We start from the raw sequence: 15617 nt of genomic DNA, 5'->3' as shown, positions 1-15617 counted from the left end.
TATGAAAATAAACTCATGCAGTTTTTAGACAACAAGCTTTCATGCAAAATTATCGGTAATTTTGAAGCACTTGTGCAATTACCCCCGATAATTTCCGTATACAATGTTATCGCAATTGTAATTTTCAGTATATTTATTCTGTGCATAAATACTATTCGAGGCAGCAATATTTGTCTTAGTTTTAGTGCTATTTAAGAGCTCGGAGCGGTACTATTTAAGAGAAATAAATACTTTTTGTCAGAGCTCCTATGAAAGAAATATCTTGCTAAGCGTATCTGTATATTCAGATTAATATTTTGTTAATTCAACTTGCCAAACAGCTGGAAATTGGCAGAAATCATCATGATCTGTAAAACGGGGATTATATTAAAGCCCTATAAATCTTATAAGCCTATAATCAACGGTATTTGAAAATATTAAAAACCATACTGAATGATAATAACATTATACCATAAGATCACTTCACGGCACTACAGAATACATAGAATTGTAAACAAGGTAAATCAACCTTTCGATAGTAAGAGCTACTGTTCAGCTATACTCTTCAACATTTTAGAAGCCTTTGATAAGATACTTATATTGCTCAAATTCCATCCATCTTCATAACAGACAGTTTCTTTTCTCTTAATGGAAGTATTTAAGAAAAGTACTGGATTATGGTGGGAAGATTCAGGTTTACCGGCCATTCTCTTAATGTCTTCTTTGAAGAAAGTACTTTTTTATTAGATTGTAAAAATTGCATTTTTATTTACCTAGCAAAAAATATTTGTGTAATAATTTCTGATCGGCACATTTTGTTATAGCTTTTTTCTGGGCCCTCATTTCATAAACGTGGATTTTTTAAATAATTATTTATGTTTATAGTGCCCCCTATAACCTCTTTATCATATTATAGAAGTTAATAAAAGTATTTCATGTTTTTGGTAATTACTGCGCTTTCGAACGTGCGAGAATTGATAATAAAAATGATAAGTAATCCATCAAAGTGGACTGATGAGTTGTTCGGAGAACTGCTGTTATGTTGAAACACATTTTGATAAAAATGTTTTTGGTTGGTTTCTGGGTTGATACACATCATGACCAGTATACAAGAGGTACATTTTTCAAACTCTCATATTATCTATTTAAATTACAAACCCGAGAAGTTCTACAGAATTTTTATCAAGTATTTGTCTGTTTTATACAGTTATATCCGCATTTATTTTTTATAGACCTGACATATATTTAGACATCATACAGGGTTGATAAATACGGAAAACGGGACTTTGGACAATTCTAAAAATCAGATTTTCGTAATCTGGCAATTAAGTATTTACAGTAATGTATTGCTGCCGCTTATACCATAAAGTAGCATCTGCATTGTTATCTCAATGAGATACAGAGAAGAAAAGTTTGTTTTGCATTTTAAAGGGTTGAGTGAAGTTAATGGTTTTCCGATAAAAATTATTTTAAATAGAACACCCAAATAAGAGTAAGTAGTGCTAAGACTGAACTGACTTTAATTCAGCAATTTTTTATGAGAAATGTGATTAAATTTCCGACAAGTTAGAATGTTAAATTAAAATTTCAAATTAAGAAATGGACAAAAACTGCGTTGGTATTTTATCTTTTCGCTTAAGGTGTACTCGAAGTTTTTCTACCCCTGATAAAATATAGTACATTTTTTTAATTACGAATTACATTTGCCCCCCGGCCATACCCACCTTACCACTACACTTTTAACTTTACCGGATCAGCTTGCAATCAATAGTAGCAATTGTTTTATGCAATTTTTACGAAACTTTGCACTTGTTAGTAATTCAGTCGCATTTCGCATAAACGCTAATTTAGCATTACCGTTTACGTCTATAATTGAAATATATTGAAACCTTCAAATGTCCAAAGTCTAATGTACCTATGCTTAATTGTGCCGGCAAAGACCGTTTATAGTATCGCAAATAACTTGCTAGTAATTTAGAAAGTTCATTTAATGCATTGTGCTTCAGCTTCAATAGTTCATTTATTCTATTTTTTTCAGTTTTTAAGTAACTTTAAGTAAATAACTTTTAAGTTTCAGCAACTATCCCTTGAAGAATGGCGATACAAACTTTCGGATTTTTTTTTTAATTCAAATCGGATTATTTATTCTAAGTAGTAAATTTTTAGCAAAGCTTACCATTTAAGATTACTTTAACTATAACAGTTGGACAGAAACTAATCGATATTAAATAAGTTCTTATTAAACCGATATTTATATTACGCTTATCGTTCTGCTATATGGCCTAACCTTTAATAATTAAACGAAATTATCGTGTTTGATAAATAATAGTCGTTTTTATTTATCAGACTTTTACTTCTAGAGTAAACATCAAATATGTTTAAAACCTAAATAACATTTCCGCATGTATTTGTGGTCCAAATATTTATAGCGATGTGTTCTCAATGCATAAATATGTTTTAACAAATTTGTAAGTTGGGGTTGATGAAGATGCGCGACTGATTGTTGCCAAAAAGAACAATGTTGCGTAACACCGATGATGCTGGTGAGCTGCAATTTCACTTCCCGGATATTTTAATTCATGCAGGATGATTAAATAGGTATATTTACTTAGTTGATTTTATTTTTAGTTTTTTGATTTTGGTCAGCTCCCTCCAGTTGCTTTATAAGTACGTAGTGTAATGGATGTTTGATAAGGGCCGATAACAACAATATTTTCTTCATAATAACTTAAGACTAAAAACAGACCTATTTAAAGTCTGATGATAAGAAACTGATGTTAAAAGCAAAACTTACATCAAGAATTTTCATAATTCCTATGGTTGCATCTATTCTGCACTTAAACGGTTTTTATTACTGTTTCTTCAATGGTCTTCAAAGGCAGAAAACAGCTCAAACTCAAAAGTTAAAAAAGCGATGTTAGAACGAACATATCGGTTCATTACAGCATTTTTTTTTTGGAAATGGAACTGCAACTTTGGAATTTTGATGATAACACCGCACGACCAAAAACCAAATATGTACTTATATAAATTTACAATACGAAGCACGATTTATCTTTTTGAAACTGTACAGCAATATTTTTTATCAGTCAAGTGTTCAATTGAAATTGAGATAAAAAACTGCTGATTGTGTTTTTTACGCATTTGTTGACTATATGGAAATAACTGCTTAATTGTTCTTTTTACAAGTACCAAATTCATGACGCAATCATCGGTCATCAATAAATAAAAACTTTATGTAAAACTTTGGTTTTTGAGATCGGTTTCCTTCTTCATAATTAACAAGATGCAGAGAGGAACGAGGTCCAAATGGGTCGACTTTATGTATACAGGGTGTCTCACGGTCGACGTCCATTATTTCGGGACGTAGTGCTATTTGAGTCCTGCAAATTTGGATAATGACATTTTCAGAGACGCTCTTTTCAGATGAAATAACAGCGACATTATGCTACTTCGGGTTATACCGGAAGGTTCTTAAAACTTCCATATTTTAAATGGAACACCCTGTATAATGTTTTTGCTTGTGTTCCCTACTTTATTTCCAACAACTGTTATGAAAATTTTGACACCTATTCTATCCGTTTTTGAAGAAAATATAGTTTTTCTCAAATTTTTTGAGCAAAATATAGTTTTTCTCAAAAAATAATTTAATCTAAAATTTACGTCCCTCAAACTCAAGGCCGCAGGAAGTTGAGTCTGTTACCATTGTTAGTGAACACTTGATCCGATAGACGTGGAAAGTTTCAGAAAAATCCATACTAAACCTGATTGCTCAAGTCAATTGCCCTTGCATACTTAAAAAATTAAATCTAACACACTAAAGCACACCCAAATGGTGTTTCATTTAAAATAAGTAGGTTCGAGACAACTTCTGGTATAACGGGAAGTCGCATAATGTCGGTGTTATTTCATTCGAAATGAGCATCTGAAAAGATTCGGCTCGTCGAAAATCCTATTATCCAAATTTGCGGGGTTCAAATCGCATTACTTCCCGAAATATTCTAATGGACGCTGACCGTGAGACATGCTTGTAATATAAGTTATAATATTATTGACATCTCAATACTTGATAATAAAAATGATTTATTATCAATATTTTGACGACTTAAATGTTCTTTAGTTGTTGTTGAGTTGTTGTTTATGCTTAATTCGCATTATCAATTTACTACAGACTAACAATTTATTAGGCTGTACTGCGCTCCATGTCATAACTAATGGTATAATTTTCTTTTAATTAAAAACTTGTCGTAGGTGAAAAGATGAATTTTAGTACAGGATTCGCCCTGATAGAAACTGTGTGAAAGCTGGCTTAATTGTAGTTTTCGTGACTAATATAAAGGATCTCGATACGAAATTGCCTCAATTAACAATCGTTAACTGCTTCAAACAAGTGATAATTTTTGTTTCTATAAATTTCATGTGCTCCCATGTACAGCGCAATTCTTCTTCCTAATCTTAGTGATACAAAATATGTAATTAAAATATAGATAATATCGGAAAACCTTCTGACTGCTTTCATTTCATATAATGACTTCGGAAAGTGACCCAATTTACTGTAGGCAGTGGAAGGATAAATAGAGCAGACGAACATAGTGGTCTAACAAGCTAAGAAATATGCAAACTTTTTATTAGACGCAAAAGTCTTATCTTTCTTCAATGGCATCTGAGTGGTTTTAATTTTAGACCATTTTATTTAAGTTTGTTAACATTTTTACCACACAAAGTAAAAGATTCTGTTTTGCGACCACTCGTTTTACAAAAATTAGCTCATGTGGTTTAGTCAGTGTTTAAGATGACGATGTGCTAGGTTGTGGCCTTTATCTAATGGAATCTTGGCTTTTCGCGTTTCTTTCTGAAATATTGTGAATATTGTCCGAAATCCTTTTTATTCATTTTTATTTATTTTTATTCCTTGAGCTGTGCTTTGGAATCAATATTTGCAATTTGTAGATAAACTATAGTTSTTCAGCTTTTAAGATTCAGGATTWTTCAAGTGCCCTGCATATARTTTTTGCACCCTGCACCCAACGTTTTTTTTTTTTGGCAAATTTCAACCTAGGACAAATGGGAACTTTCTAAAAAGTCCTGGAACAAAAAWCCATATAAATCATGGTATTTAATTTTATTTAGTAATTTAAYAAAATGTGCTATGGATTAACGCACTGAATCACATTTCAGGATTTTCTGTAGGTATGTATAATAAAAACTTTAAATAATTTTCAAAAAGTATTAAAKWTTWAWYAAYTWKMAAGAAAAGTAATTCTAGCTCTTGTTTTAAAATGCAAAGTCCAAACGTCGAATGTTATGGAAAAAATCATYCGCAATCCGTTGTACTTCTTCTTGATTTGCAACTAAAGTCTGGTCAACAGTCACGCCTATCTGCAGTTTGYTGTCATAACTAATAATTCCAAATGAAATACCTGAAAAAATCGCGTTTTAAAATAAATCGGMATCATTGAGATAAGACGGACACGATAGTCGAAGAARACATAAAAAATTATAATACTTCYATAGCGCAACATTTTTCTGATTTATTATCTGGTTCTGGGACGGATTAACTTGCGTTTTAAATCCTTATGGTTTTGGCTCAATCTAAACTTCTTATATTGAAGGATGGGATCAAAAATGAATGTGAAGCGTTGTCTTATTCAACTTGCGCTTTTTTGATGGTAAGAAATAATGGGTAAATTTTATTGATTTCCAGATTTTCGGAGRAATTTTTATTAGTACTATTATTTTATAATTGTATCGATACATTGTAAGTAMATYGWCACATTTTAAGTACTTCTTCGTGTGGACCTRTTTCATCGCCTACTCTAAGAATATGTAAGTACCTATTATTTATTTATCGAAAAAAGGAATTTTGCCAACTAAAACTAATTACGCTGAATAAGATGCTTGAAAACTTGGTGAATAAAATTTATCATTTGCGCCATCTGAAAAAAAAAATTGGAAATAAAAGTCACGTAGTTTTTTTGCGTAAAACSTGAATCTGCAAAACAACTTCGGGTTCCTATTCAACATATCAAGTCAAGTCTTATTTTAGCATTTATATGCCCACTTATTGTARGAACTTCGATAATAATTCAACACAATTTGATGTTTTCTTAAAATTATATTCGATCAATTATTGCAAAGGAAAACAGTTGTGAATTTAGATGAATATAATTAAACTAAGTAAGTATATGAATAACTCTGTCAACTTACCAATTCCTTTCATATTAGGCGCAATAGGAACCACTCTTTCTAAAGTACAGCCACCAAACAACTCAATTTTTGAGCCACCAGTTATATTGGTAAGCAAGAATGTTTGACAATCGTATCCCAAGTCGTATCCCAATTAATTTTACTGGCACAAAACCCAAAACGTATTTCAGGAGTCCGTAGGAAATCTAAAGTAACCGTGTGGATTATTTGATTTTTAATGAATTCCTACATTTGAAATTAGGTCGAGACATTTTTTCTGAGCAATCTGTGGTGCATCCAGACCTGACGAGCCGAGCCTGAGCCGCTGCAAATTCTTTTGATTCTTTGAACACCGACAGAAAATTAATCGTTTGTCGTTGCTTCGTCAAAACATTAAATTAATTTGCCACGGCTCAGGCTTGGCTCATTAGATCTGAAATAAAATAAATGTTATATACTTACTACAGCATCGGAATATATTAATTCAGCATTCATTGAAGCTGCAGACGCACGAAAAGAATCAATGGAAATAATGGACGTATGAGATGGTAAATGTACGCTTAGACCTGCAGTCTTATTCACTAGTGGAACTGGTTTAGTTGGGTCCAATTTTGGGAAGCTCAACAATAATGTAGTCATTCCAGATGTAAAGTTTGGAACAGGAAAGTTATTCTAAGAGAGAAAAATTAATAACACTAGATAATCAAAATACTTAATTAAAAGATATTTAATACAAGTTGAGTATACAGGAATAGTTGTAGTAATACTTCTACACATCGATAGCTAATAGAAATTAATCAGATTGCGGAATGTGTATCTTTGTGGGCCGTAGTCAGACTTTGAACAATAATGTAGAATTCTACAATAAAATGACAAATTTGACGAAGACTTGTATTAAGTTTTACCTCGTCGGCTGCTATTATGTGGTTGAGTATTAATATTTCGTCCAAATAAACTTAAAAAAATAAACATATAAGATGAAGATTTTTTTTAAATTTGCCCTTTAACTTCACGTTAGCTTTGTTGATTTATGCATGAAGCAACCAGTATTTACGTAAGAGGAAAAGAAAAGAGCCATCATTTTCTGCTGCTGCGATCTACAACATCGTTCTTCATTTTATGGAAAAATGTTTGCCAAATATCACAGTTTTGATAGAAGCTTATTTTTTTGTTACTTTTTTTATACTCCCTGAATACTCACCCAGAGAGGACTAAGGCAAATTTTAAATCATCACATACAGGGTGTGATTTGAGTGCGTAGTTAAACTTCAGAAGGTGCTTCTTAATAAACAGGGTGCCACAACAAAACACGTTTTTTCGTAAATAACTCAATAATATTTTTAACGATTTGATTGAAACTTGGCTGTGTCATTTACCTCAGTAAGTGGCCAGTTTTGCCCTTAGTGTACCCCCATAGTGTGCCACTGACAATTCTTTTAACCTTTTCTATGTTTTCCGGATTAAGCAACTCCTAGTTTTGTTTTCAAACATTTTTGTCTCTAACTTCATAGTCGCTTCATTTTCGGGATGAAAAATTAAAAAGAAAACCCTTTCGCTTTATGTTTCTATCCCAATTTAAGAGCAATGAATACCATGATTACAACAGAAAGGAAGGTGCTTACCAGATGTTATTGAAGATGCATGAAAGTATGGACGCAGAAGCTTCTAAAGACACAAAAAACGGAAATTATTTGAGATCTTCTTATAAACATGAAATGAAAGATATTTGAGATAGTAAAATGTCCGACACAAAAACGAGAGCGATTTAGGTCCCAAAGTTGTGGATATGGACACAAGAAACACCGATAACTTTTTTCTTCTAATCTGCGGAAAGGAAAAATTCAAATGCGTATTGTTATAAAGCAAATAAATTTTATAGAAAGCTAACAATCATATGATTAACTAGGATTATCTTATATTAATGCAAAATGAATTTGCTCAATATTTAAAAGAATTATTACATTTAGTGGTATTAAATAACAAGAAATAATTGCATCATTTTTATCAATCACAAAGTTTTAACAAACTTTACTTTACGCTCCTGCGAAAAACTGACCCTTTTAAAGTAAGCCGTCATACTAGCCGCTATTGCAGTTCCTATTACGCAATTAAATTTTGATCTAGTTCTCTTTCTTATTCTCTTCACCATCATCAAACAGTTTGATTCATTTTCAGTGGCCCAAACGGTAATTTTCTTTCCCGAATAATTTGAACCGTGTAAAGCATTTTCGTCGTTTCTTTGTAGTTGCGATTTTAAAATAACTCTTCCAAGACCGAGAAATACCACGTCAAAGGATATAAGTAGGTTTTTCATCCATTCTTTCTAAAAAAAATAATTTAATGGCATTTTTGAAGAATAATGACCAATTGGAAGTTATACCCAAATTAAGATTAATTATTTTATTCGGGGGTTTAACGATAATCGGGGGTTTAACGATTTTATTAAACAGATCTTCAGTGTAGTTTTGGGCTGGGTTACCAAATAGTCGAATAAACAATGCAACAATGGAGGTGGCATCTCCAATGGAGTGATGAAAACGAGCAATAATGGGATATCAATAAGAACCATCCTGAAAAATTTAAATTTAACCCAATAATGACACAAAACCTAAAAACAGCTCATAGAAGAGATTACAGACAAACTACATTGCTTTGATTGGCCGCCTTTTCAAGCCCCAATACTTTAAAAAAATCTAAAGCAGTGAATTTAAATTGAGAACTCAATTGAAAACTTATATTGGATTATTGAATCAGCTTTAACATGATTTTTATCTTCTCGAATGAAAAAGTTGACTGATAATTGTTTCGAGGTTGGCAATAAATTTCCTGTTTCTCTCACTTGAAATTCGTTGGCCTCAGCAATATGAGCCCTATTTGAAACAGTATAATCGGGTTGTTCGGGTTATTTTTTGTTGACATGTTCTGTTATTTACTCCATATTTTATCCCTAAAAGCTCCATAATTCATTATTTTCTGAAAACTAAAATAGGCTTTTCAAAGTTTCCCAACGCTTCGTTCAAGACTCATTACTTAATAATCCACACACATTTTAAAGAATTATTTAAGAGGTAATTTAGCAACGCCCCATCAATAAGTTTTATCGATTTGAACCCTACTGCGGACGTAATGAAATTTTAATATAATATCCAAAATAAAATCGATTCTGAGTATTCTTATAAAGATTTGCATTTAATTTAATAATATTTTTCCAGTTCAAAAACGTTGAATGTACAAAAAATCCCAAAACGTTAATTCGACAGCCGAATCCAACAAGGAATGGTGATTATAAATATCTAGTACTTAGTTTACAACCAAACAAAATTATAATTTTCATGTGTTAATTGATATTTGATTGTTGATCACACATTCGCACTTAAAACGTACCTACTCTTACTGTATACTGCGTCTATTGCGTCAATGTAAATTGAGATGCATATCAATTTGTCGTACTTTTTAGTTTATAGAAAGTGCGCAGGAGAAAAAGTGTATTTAATCGCAATTTTTTTTAATAGTCGCGATCAAAATTGATCAGTGCAGTAAAGACTTAGTATTTTTTATTGACGATTTTTCTACCATTCATCTACTGTTTCTGATGATTTAGGTCATAAGTAGACACCTCATACAAATGCCCTGTATTTATTGTCAAAATAAAAAATTGTTTCTGACATGTAAATAGTTGATGATGCGTACAAGTTATAAATACATTTGCCAAGATGTCGCAAAAATATATTTAACTTTTTTATATCACTTCCTATATTGCTCAAACACACTTAACATTGCAAAATGTTCTTATTGCAATAATGAGCTAATTAAAAATATCATAAATATTTCAAACAAAATTCCTCACCGATTTCGAATCCTCAAGTGGTTTGTCGCTGATATAGAAGTTCCACAAAACAGCATTATTTTGATCAATTTGAATTTATACTATTTCAGCTGTAGCTTTCTTGAGATATTCTTCATTAAATTTACCACTATCCGGAAATTTCAACACTTTTAATACGCGGTCTGGGTCACATCCGTACTTCATTACAGTTTTCCATGTTTTATATTTAAAATAATATCAATTACTTTTCTATAAAGTGAGAACAAAGCTACGGTTGGCAGTAAAACACACCATCCGATAATATTCATTAGGAATGCTTTAAGGAAGTGTAATACAGGTGATGGATTATGATTCTGTTGAAGCTCCTAAAAGTTGAATGGATTATATTTATTTATTATACCGATTTCCTTAAAGTTAACATGTTGTGACTTAAGAATATGGTAACATAATTATTTTTGTTGAATCACCATTGCAACGATACGTTTTGATATTACGTTTTGTTACCGAATAATCATCTCTACAATGCCGGTGTCTCTACATCGCGTCTGCACAAAATAGTTAAAATAACGATTTATCGTTTCTTTTACTTTCCAGATAATAATATATAGTTTTACTTTCTAGATAGTGATTCTTCTTTCACACAAACAAAATAAGTTACAATGTAAAAACATCTAGAAGTCACTGTTATGCGAAATATATCTCCATGTTGAAGTCTTTCATTTAGTTAAACAAAGCTTACCATTTTGCCAGACTATTTTCAACGGCTAAACACACACTACTCCCAATTGAGTACAATTCATATTAGAAATTATTATAAAATTGATAATACTCTTATCGTGTTAAAATAGGCCCTAGCGATCAATGATTCATTATTTACTTTTTGTATATTATATTATTTGTTACTTTTATGGGAATTTTCTTTACATTATAATATAAATGCAAAAAGCAAGTATGTCTAAATTCCTACATTTTTGTCCTATTTCTCTTGAGTTAAATATAAAGGCATTTGCAATGCTCACAACAATAATATTGTCCGAAATCTAGTCATAGTTTTGTCATTTGAGATAAAAATCCGGATTAATACTGCGTTTTGTTCGGTACTTTACAAAGAAATAATATTAGCTTAACTAAAAAAAATAAAGTAAGTCACTTGTTCAATGTTTCAGTTTTAAACAAAAATGATTTCTTTGAATCCGAACGAACGAATTCATTAAAATTCTTCAGTAAATTCAATTTGATAATTCTGTGGAAAACCATATCAGAAATTGAACCATATAAAAATATTAACAATTAATAAAAAAATACATAAACATAGTTGGTTGATGTCGATAAATTGTCCCCCTACTGAAGTAGGATTTCCCATGCTGGTTTAGAACGGTGAATTAGTTTAAAGCTTTTTATAACCATTTTAGTGCCATCAATGTGGCACTGGTAAAACTGATAAAGGAGGTAGCCAGAACCAGAAACACAATGTTTGAAACTAGAAACTGAATTTTTTATTTAAATATCCATGGTTTTACAAATACCTATGTTTCTATCAAATCATTCCTGTTAGAAGTTTAAATGAATCCTAAAGCTATGTACATCTTTGGGAGAAATGGAGATGATCCAAATGTGACTACTCATTCATCAACCTTCAAAAAACCTTTTGCGGAGGATATTTGAGTGGCAAAAGTTGGGATTATCCAAACCGAAAGATTTTCGTCTACTGCTAAAATTTTCCAATGGCTAAATTGATATTTTTTTGAGCTATTCCTGAAATTTTTCAATAGCTAAATCGAGACTTTTAACTACTTCTAATATTTTTCAATGTTTGGATTGTTGTAAACAAAGGCAAATTCCACACATTTTCTATGCAAAACGTAATTAGAAGCTTCGGTCAGGACTAAGAGTAGAATCACGTTTTATTCACGTGTCTCTCATCAAGTGCCAATCTCCTGATGATGAGTGCTGACTGGTCGGCCTGCTTCTTCGCAATCTGGTTTTATCCAATTTCTGTCTGCTTTGCAACGAAAAAGGCCTGAAAAACCTATAGGAGAAAGGTGGTTCACACCCCCAAAGGCCGTACAAATAGTGGGAGGGTACAAATAGTGGAGAGTGTCAGTGCAAAAGACCAAATCGACGGAATTGGGAACAGGAAGGTCTACAGCATGAAAAGTCGCATTATTTGAAGTAAACTGTATATAATGAAATTAGCTCACAAGTATTGATTCCTGCAAAAAGTCTGATGGATAATTTAACTTAAAAGCAAACCGATCTTCCATCGACGCATACTTTTTAACATGCATTATAAATACTGGTGGAGCCTATAAGTGGACAAAAGATTATTTTTTTAAACTCAAATCACTTAAATATTGATACGCTAAAGGGTACTCAATTTTGAATGAAGGACAACCATCTACTTTTAAAAGGTCAACATAAGCCGCCCAATTACGTTTGTTCAGATTTTCGGTATCTTGATGTTTACGTACATGAGATGAATAGATGTGGCCTTGAGCAAGTTTTGTAGTTTTAAATCTTTTATTACAGATGTGGCACCACATATGAGTTTGCTTGTGCTTATTTACTTCACGCGCACTGTACAGACTTTGATCACAAATTTGGCAAATCGTTACTTTCATAGATTTTTTTGATTTCACCTGCAGCAAGTTAGAAGTAGCCGGCGAAATACAGGCCTTTGTTATTGACTTCGAAACAGATTGCATAGAGTTTTCGGATAACTGATTTTTATCACTACACGGCTCTGTTCCCAACTTTTGATTTTGCAAGTATTCAGCTTCTGGGCTCAAAACATCATTCTTCCAAAATGGTTTTTTTAAGTCACAGTGTGTCTGATTTGGTTCCAGTTTTATCGTTCTTAAATCCGTTTGACAGCCTTTATTTAAGTTCAAGTTATTTTTGACGGAGGGTCGATCACTTTTGAAAGACCGCAAACTACACTGCACACTTTTATTAATTAAAGCTTTAGTTGTCTTTTGAGGACGTGAGGTGGTTAAAACATCTTCAGTTTTGCAAATAGTTTGAGCAGGTCTATATAAATTTGCTTGACATGACTGAACCCTCATTTTAATAGACGTCGTTTGACATGACTGATTTTTCAGTTTAATGTAAGTTGTTTCACATGATTGGTTCCTCAATTCAATAGAAGCCGTCTGACATGCTACCGAGTTAACTTTCGCTTTCTCGTACTCAAGAAACTTCGGTGAATTTTTATCATCCTTTTGCTTTAGTGCTAGCCAATCCAGAACGTTTGTAATTGTTGCAATATCAGGTAGCTCTATTTCATCCAGATGAGTTTTTTCGATCCTTGGTTTTTTGGCAACAGAAATAATAGGTCCGTTGTGCTATAAAGAAACACAAGTTACATTAATAGTTAAATCAGGTAAACTTATCAAATCACGTTGTGAATCAGAAATATTTAACAGATTTCACTAATTAGGTAATTTGGTGTTACCTATCCTACCTCATAGCGTAACATAATCGCCTACATTGTTTGTACGTTTGGACGTCATCACGAACGTCGCGTGAAAAAAAGCAGAGCCGTCGGTTGTCGATAAAGTGGCGAATCATCAATAATTCACATACATGATTTCACCTAAAGGACCATGTGATAAAACCGAAGCACATTCCAAGGGCATCTTCAGTTTTTTGACGATTAATGAGTAGAAAATGGAGGACGGGGCGCCAGCTTGCGGAAAGCCGGTAAGAATGATATCTAATCTATAAATATTTTAGCTTTCCGACAAGCTGCTTTGCTGATTTGAAATAAGTTTGGCTTTGGACAGATTTCCTGCTGTACTAAACCCATTTTCTTCTTTCTTTCGAGGTGCCGTGCCGCTTTCGGTTAGCTTAGCATTACTTTGCCCCTGATTGCCATATACATGTAGACTTTTAGTCGCATTCTTCAACTGACTGTAGGGTGGATTTGATATCGATTGACCTATGGGTTCTTTCGTACTTAATTTTTAAACTTTAGAAATATTTTGGGCGGCTTTGTATTTTTACATCAAGCTCACTTGAAGCTTTTCTCTAAAGATCCGCTCCAGATATAGAAATTTGGGTTACACAAATCAATTCAAGAAGCATCAGCGTACTGGTACCTACTCCAATGTTTTCCAATTTTGTTATTGATTCATCAAGCGAATCTATCACTCAAAAAATCTTCTTACGTGGTTTCGTCTTTTATTATACATACATACTTAAAACCTGTTTAACTTCTTCGTCTCGTCGTGACGCTATTCTAACATATTTTATTTTTATTGACGCACTTGAACTAACTCGATGTTTGAGGTGTTTTTTATGCTCAAGATTTTTTTTTGATGCAAAATACATTCCGTATGTAGCGCATGTGCGTCGGACAAAACTAACCGTATACCAATTATCTGCCTTTTTTAATGTTGGAAATAGTAAATTTATCCAAACATAGCCCATCAGGCAAGCTTAAGAAGTGAGTATTTTCGCTAGTCGAATCCGGCACTTTAAACAGTTCAGCCTCTTTGTCTCGTATAATTTGTCAAGGAAAAGGTAGAAAATCGTTGGGTTGATAAGAATGAAGAATACTTCTTAACGGTAAACAACTTAAATATATTTGCACTTTAAGAGATCATTAATAAAGAAAGAAATATTTTAAATTCGTAGGTTAATACGAATTTTAGTAAAGCGTTGTAAACATGTCTACATCATGAGTTTCATATTTTCGAGCAAAAATAAATTCAAAATAATATAACGTAGGACCAATAATTTATACCCTAACTTCAAACCTGAGACCCTGGAATATTTAAACCTAAATTTTACTTAAAGCTAAGATGAAATATTTAATACAAAAATTAAATTCTGTATAAACCCACTATAAAAATTTCAACCTGAAATTTGTCAGTTATTTTCAGTTAGGTATTTAGTATTAACTGAATTTTGAATTTATTTTTCCAATGTATTATTTTAGACCAACACAGCCTTCTTTCTATTCTTTCCAAAAGAATAACCGTCAATTATTCTATCAAAATACTATTTTACTTACCTTTAACTTAATTTGAGTTTGATGACAATTCAATTTAAAATAATAGAAGTTTGTGACGTCAATTAAACAGTTGATACATATAGATTTAAAATCATCATCAAGTTCAACCTGCAAAAACATAGTAAGTGTTATATATAATTAGTAGTAAATAATAGAAATATATAATTTTTTACTCACTTCAATACAGAGAGTTTCCTTAATAATTTTTCGAAGAATGTTTCGAAATGATCGGCATTTTCCAGTGAACATATTTATCAATCCTCTGGATGCACAGCATAATTTGCAGAAATCAAAACTATTGTTTGACATTTTGAAGGGAATAATTAGATTTGCATATGGCTTGATAAGAGTAAATAGTGGTTGCAAACCAACAAATACTTTTACTTAAAAGTATTTGTTGTAAACACGAAGAATGTTTTGTATCATCCAAAAACATTGAAAATATCTTAACCTAATAAAATAACCACAGATTATCAAACTATTAGAAAATAACTTAGACAAGGAAAGAGACACCCAGACCAAAAGTACAAACTAGAGATGTGCTCAAGCGTGATTTTAAAATCACTGTTATAACTGTAAATTTAATTTTTTTAAAACTATGATTGTGAT

The 15617-nt window shown here is 31.9% G+C and overlaps 2 protein-coding genes and 1 long non-coding RNA gene across 6 annotated transcripts in view; 1 reads left to right on the top strand and 2 right to left on the bottom strand.

Moving 5' to 3' along the window:
- Positions 1 to 3008, bottom strand: part of LOC109540529 — a 9752-nt gene extending 6744 nt beyond the window's left edge. Inside the window, exon 1 of one of the 2 annotated variants that reach the window (XM_019908954.2) lies at positions 2774 to 3008. In XM_019908954.2, coding sequence (XP_019764513.2) covers positions 2774 to 2788 — 15 coding nt within the window. In that variant the 5' untranslated portion in view covers positions 2789 to 3008. Of the gene's footprint in view, positions 1 to 2155; positions 2261 to 2773 lie in introns of those variants that run through there. The other variant, XM_019908955.2, reaches the window with a different exon arrangement.
- On the top strand, positions 46 to 2223 carry LOC125504921. Its single transcript, XR_007281806.1, has 2 exons — positions 46 to 1094; positions 1212 to 2223. It is a non-coding gene; the product is annotated as an uncharacterized LOC125504921 (long non-coding RNA).
- A 2232-nt stretch (positions 3009 to 5240) lies between the features above and the next one.
- Positions 5241 to 15496, bottom strand: LOC109540561. Of its 3 annotated transcripts, none has more exons than XM_048667642.1 (5): positions 15186 to 15495; positions 15009 to 15116; positions 8222 to 8488; positions 6628 to 6837; positions 5241 to 5399 (listed from the first exon to the last, which is right to left on the bottom strand). In XM_048667642.1, exons 1-5 carry the CDS (start codon positions 15315 to 15317, stop codon positions 5355 to 5357), a joined length of 762 nt encoding a protein of 253 aa, XP_048523599.1. In that variant the 5' UTR covers positions 15318 to 15495; the 3' UTR covers positions 5241 to 5354. The 3 variants fall into 3 exon arrangements, with proteins under 3 accessions (XP_048523599.1, XP_048523598.1, XP_019764551.1); XM_048667641.1 differs by lacking the exon at positions 5241 to 5399 and adding an exon at positions 6249 to 6371 and having other exon boundaries at positions 15186 to 15496; XM_019908992.2 differs by lacking the exons at positions 5241 to 5399; positions 6628 to 6837; positions 8222 to 8488 and adding an exon at positions 12158 to 13335 and having other exon boundaries at positions 15186 to 15487.
- Between the last annotated feature and the right edge of the window lie 121 nt (positions 15497 to 15617).

Source organism: Dendroctonus ponderosae, unplaced genomic scaffold, assembly GCF_020466585.1.
Source record: "Dendroctonus ponderosae isolate FM_Combo_2020 unplaced genomic scaffold, Dpon_F_20191213v2 Dpon_F_20191213_6, whole genome shotgun sequence".
In the NCBI taxonomy this organism is placed as follows: domain Eukaryota; kingdom Metazoa; phylum Arthropoda; class Insecta; order Coleoptera; family Curculionidae; genus Dendroctonus; species Dendroctonus ponderosae.
This window is presented reverse-complemented; position numbering and strand designations above follow the sequence as displayed.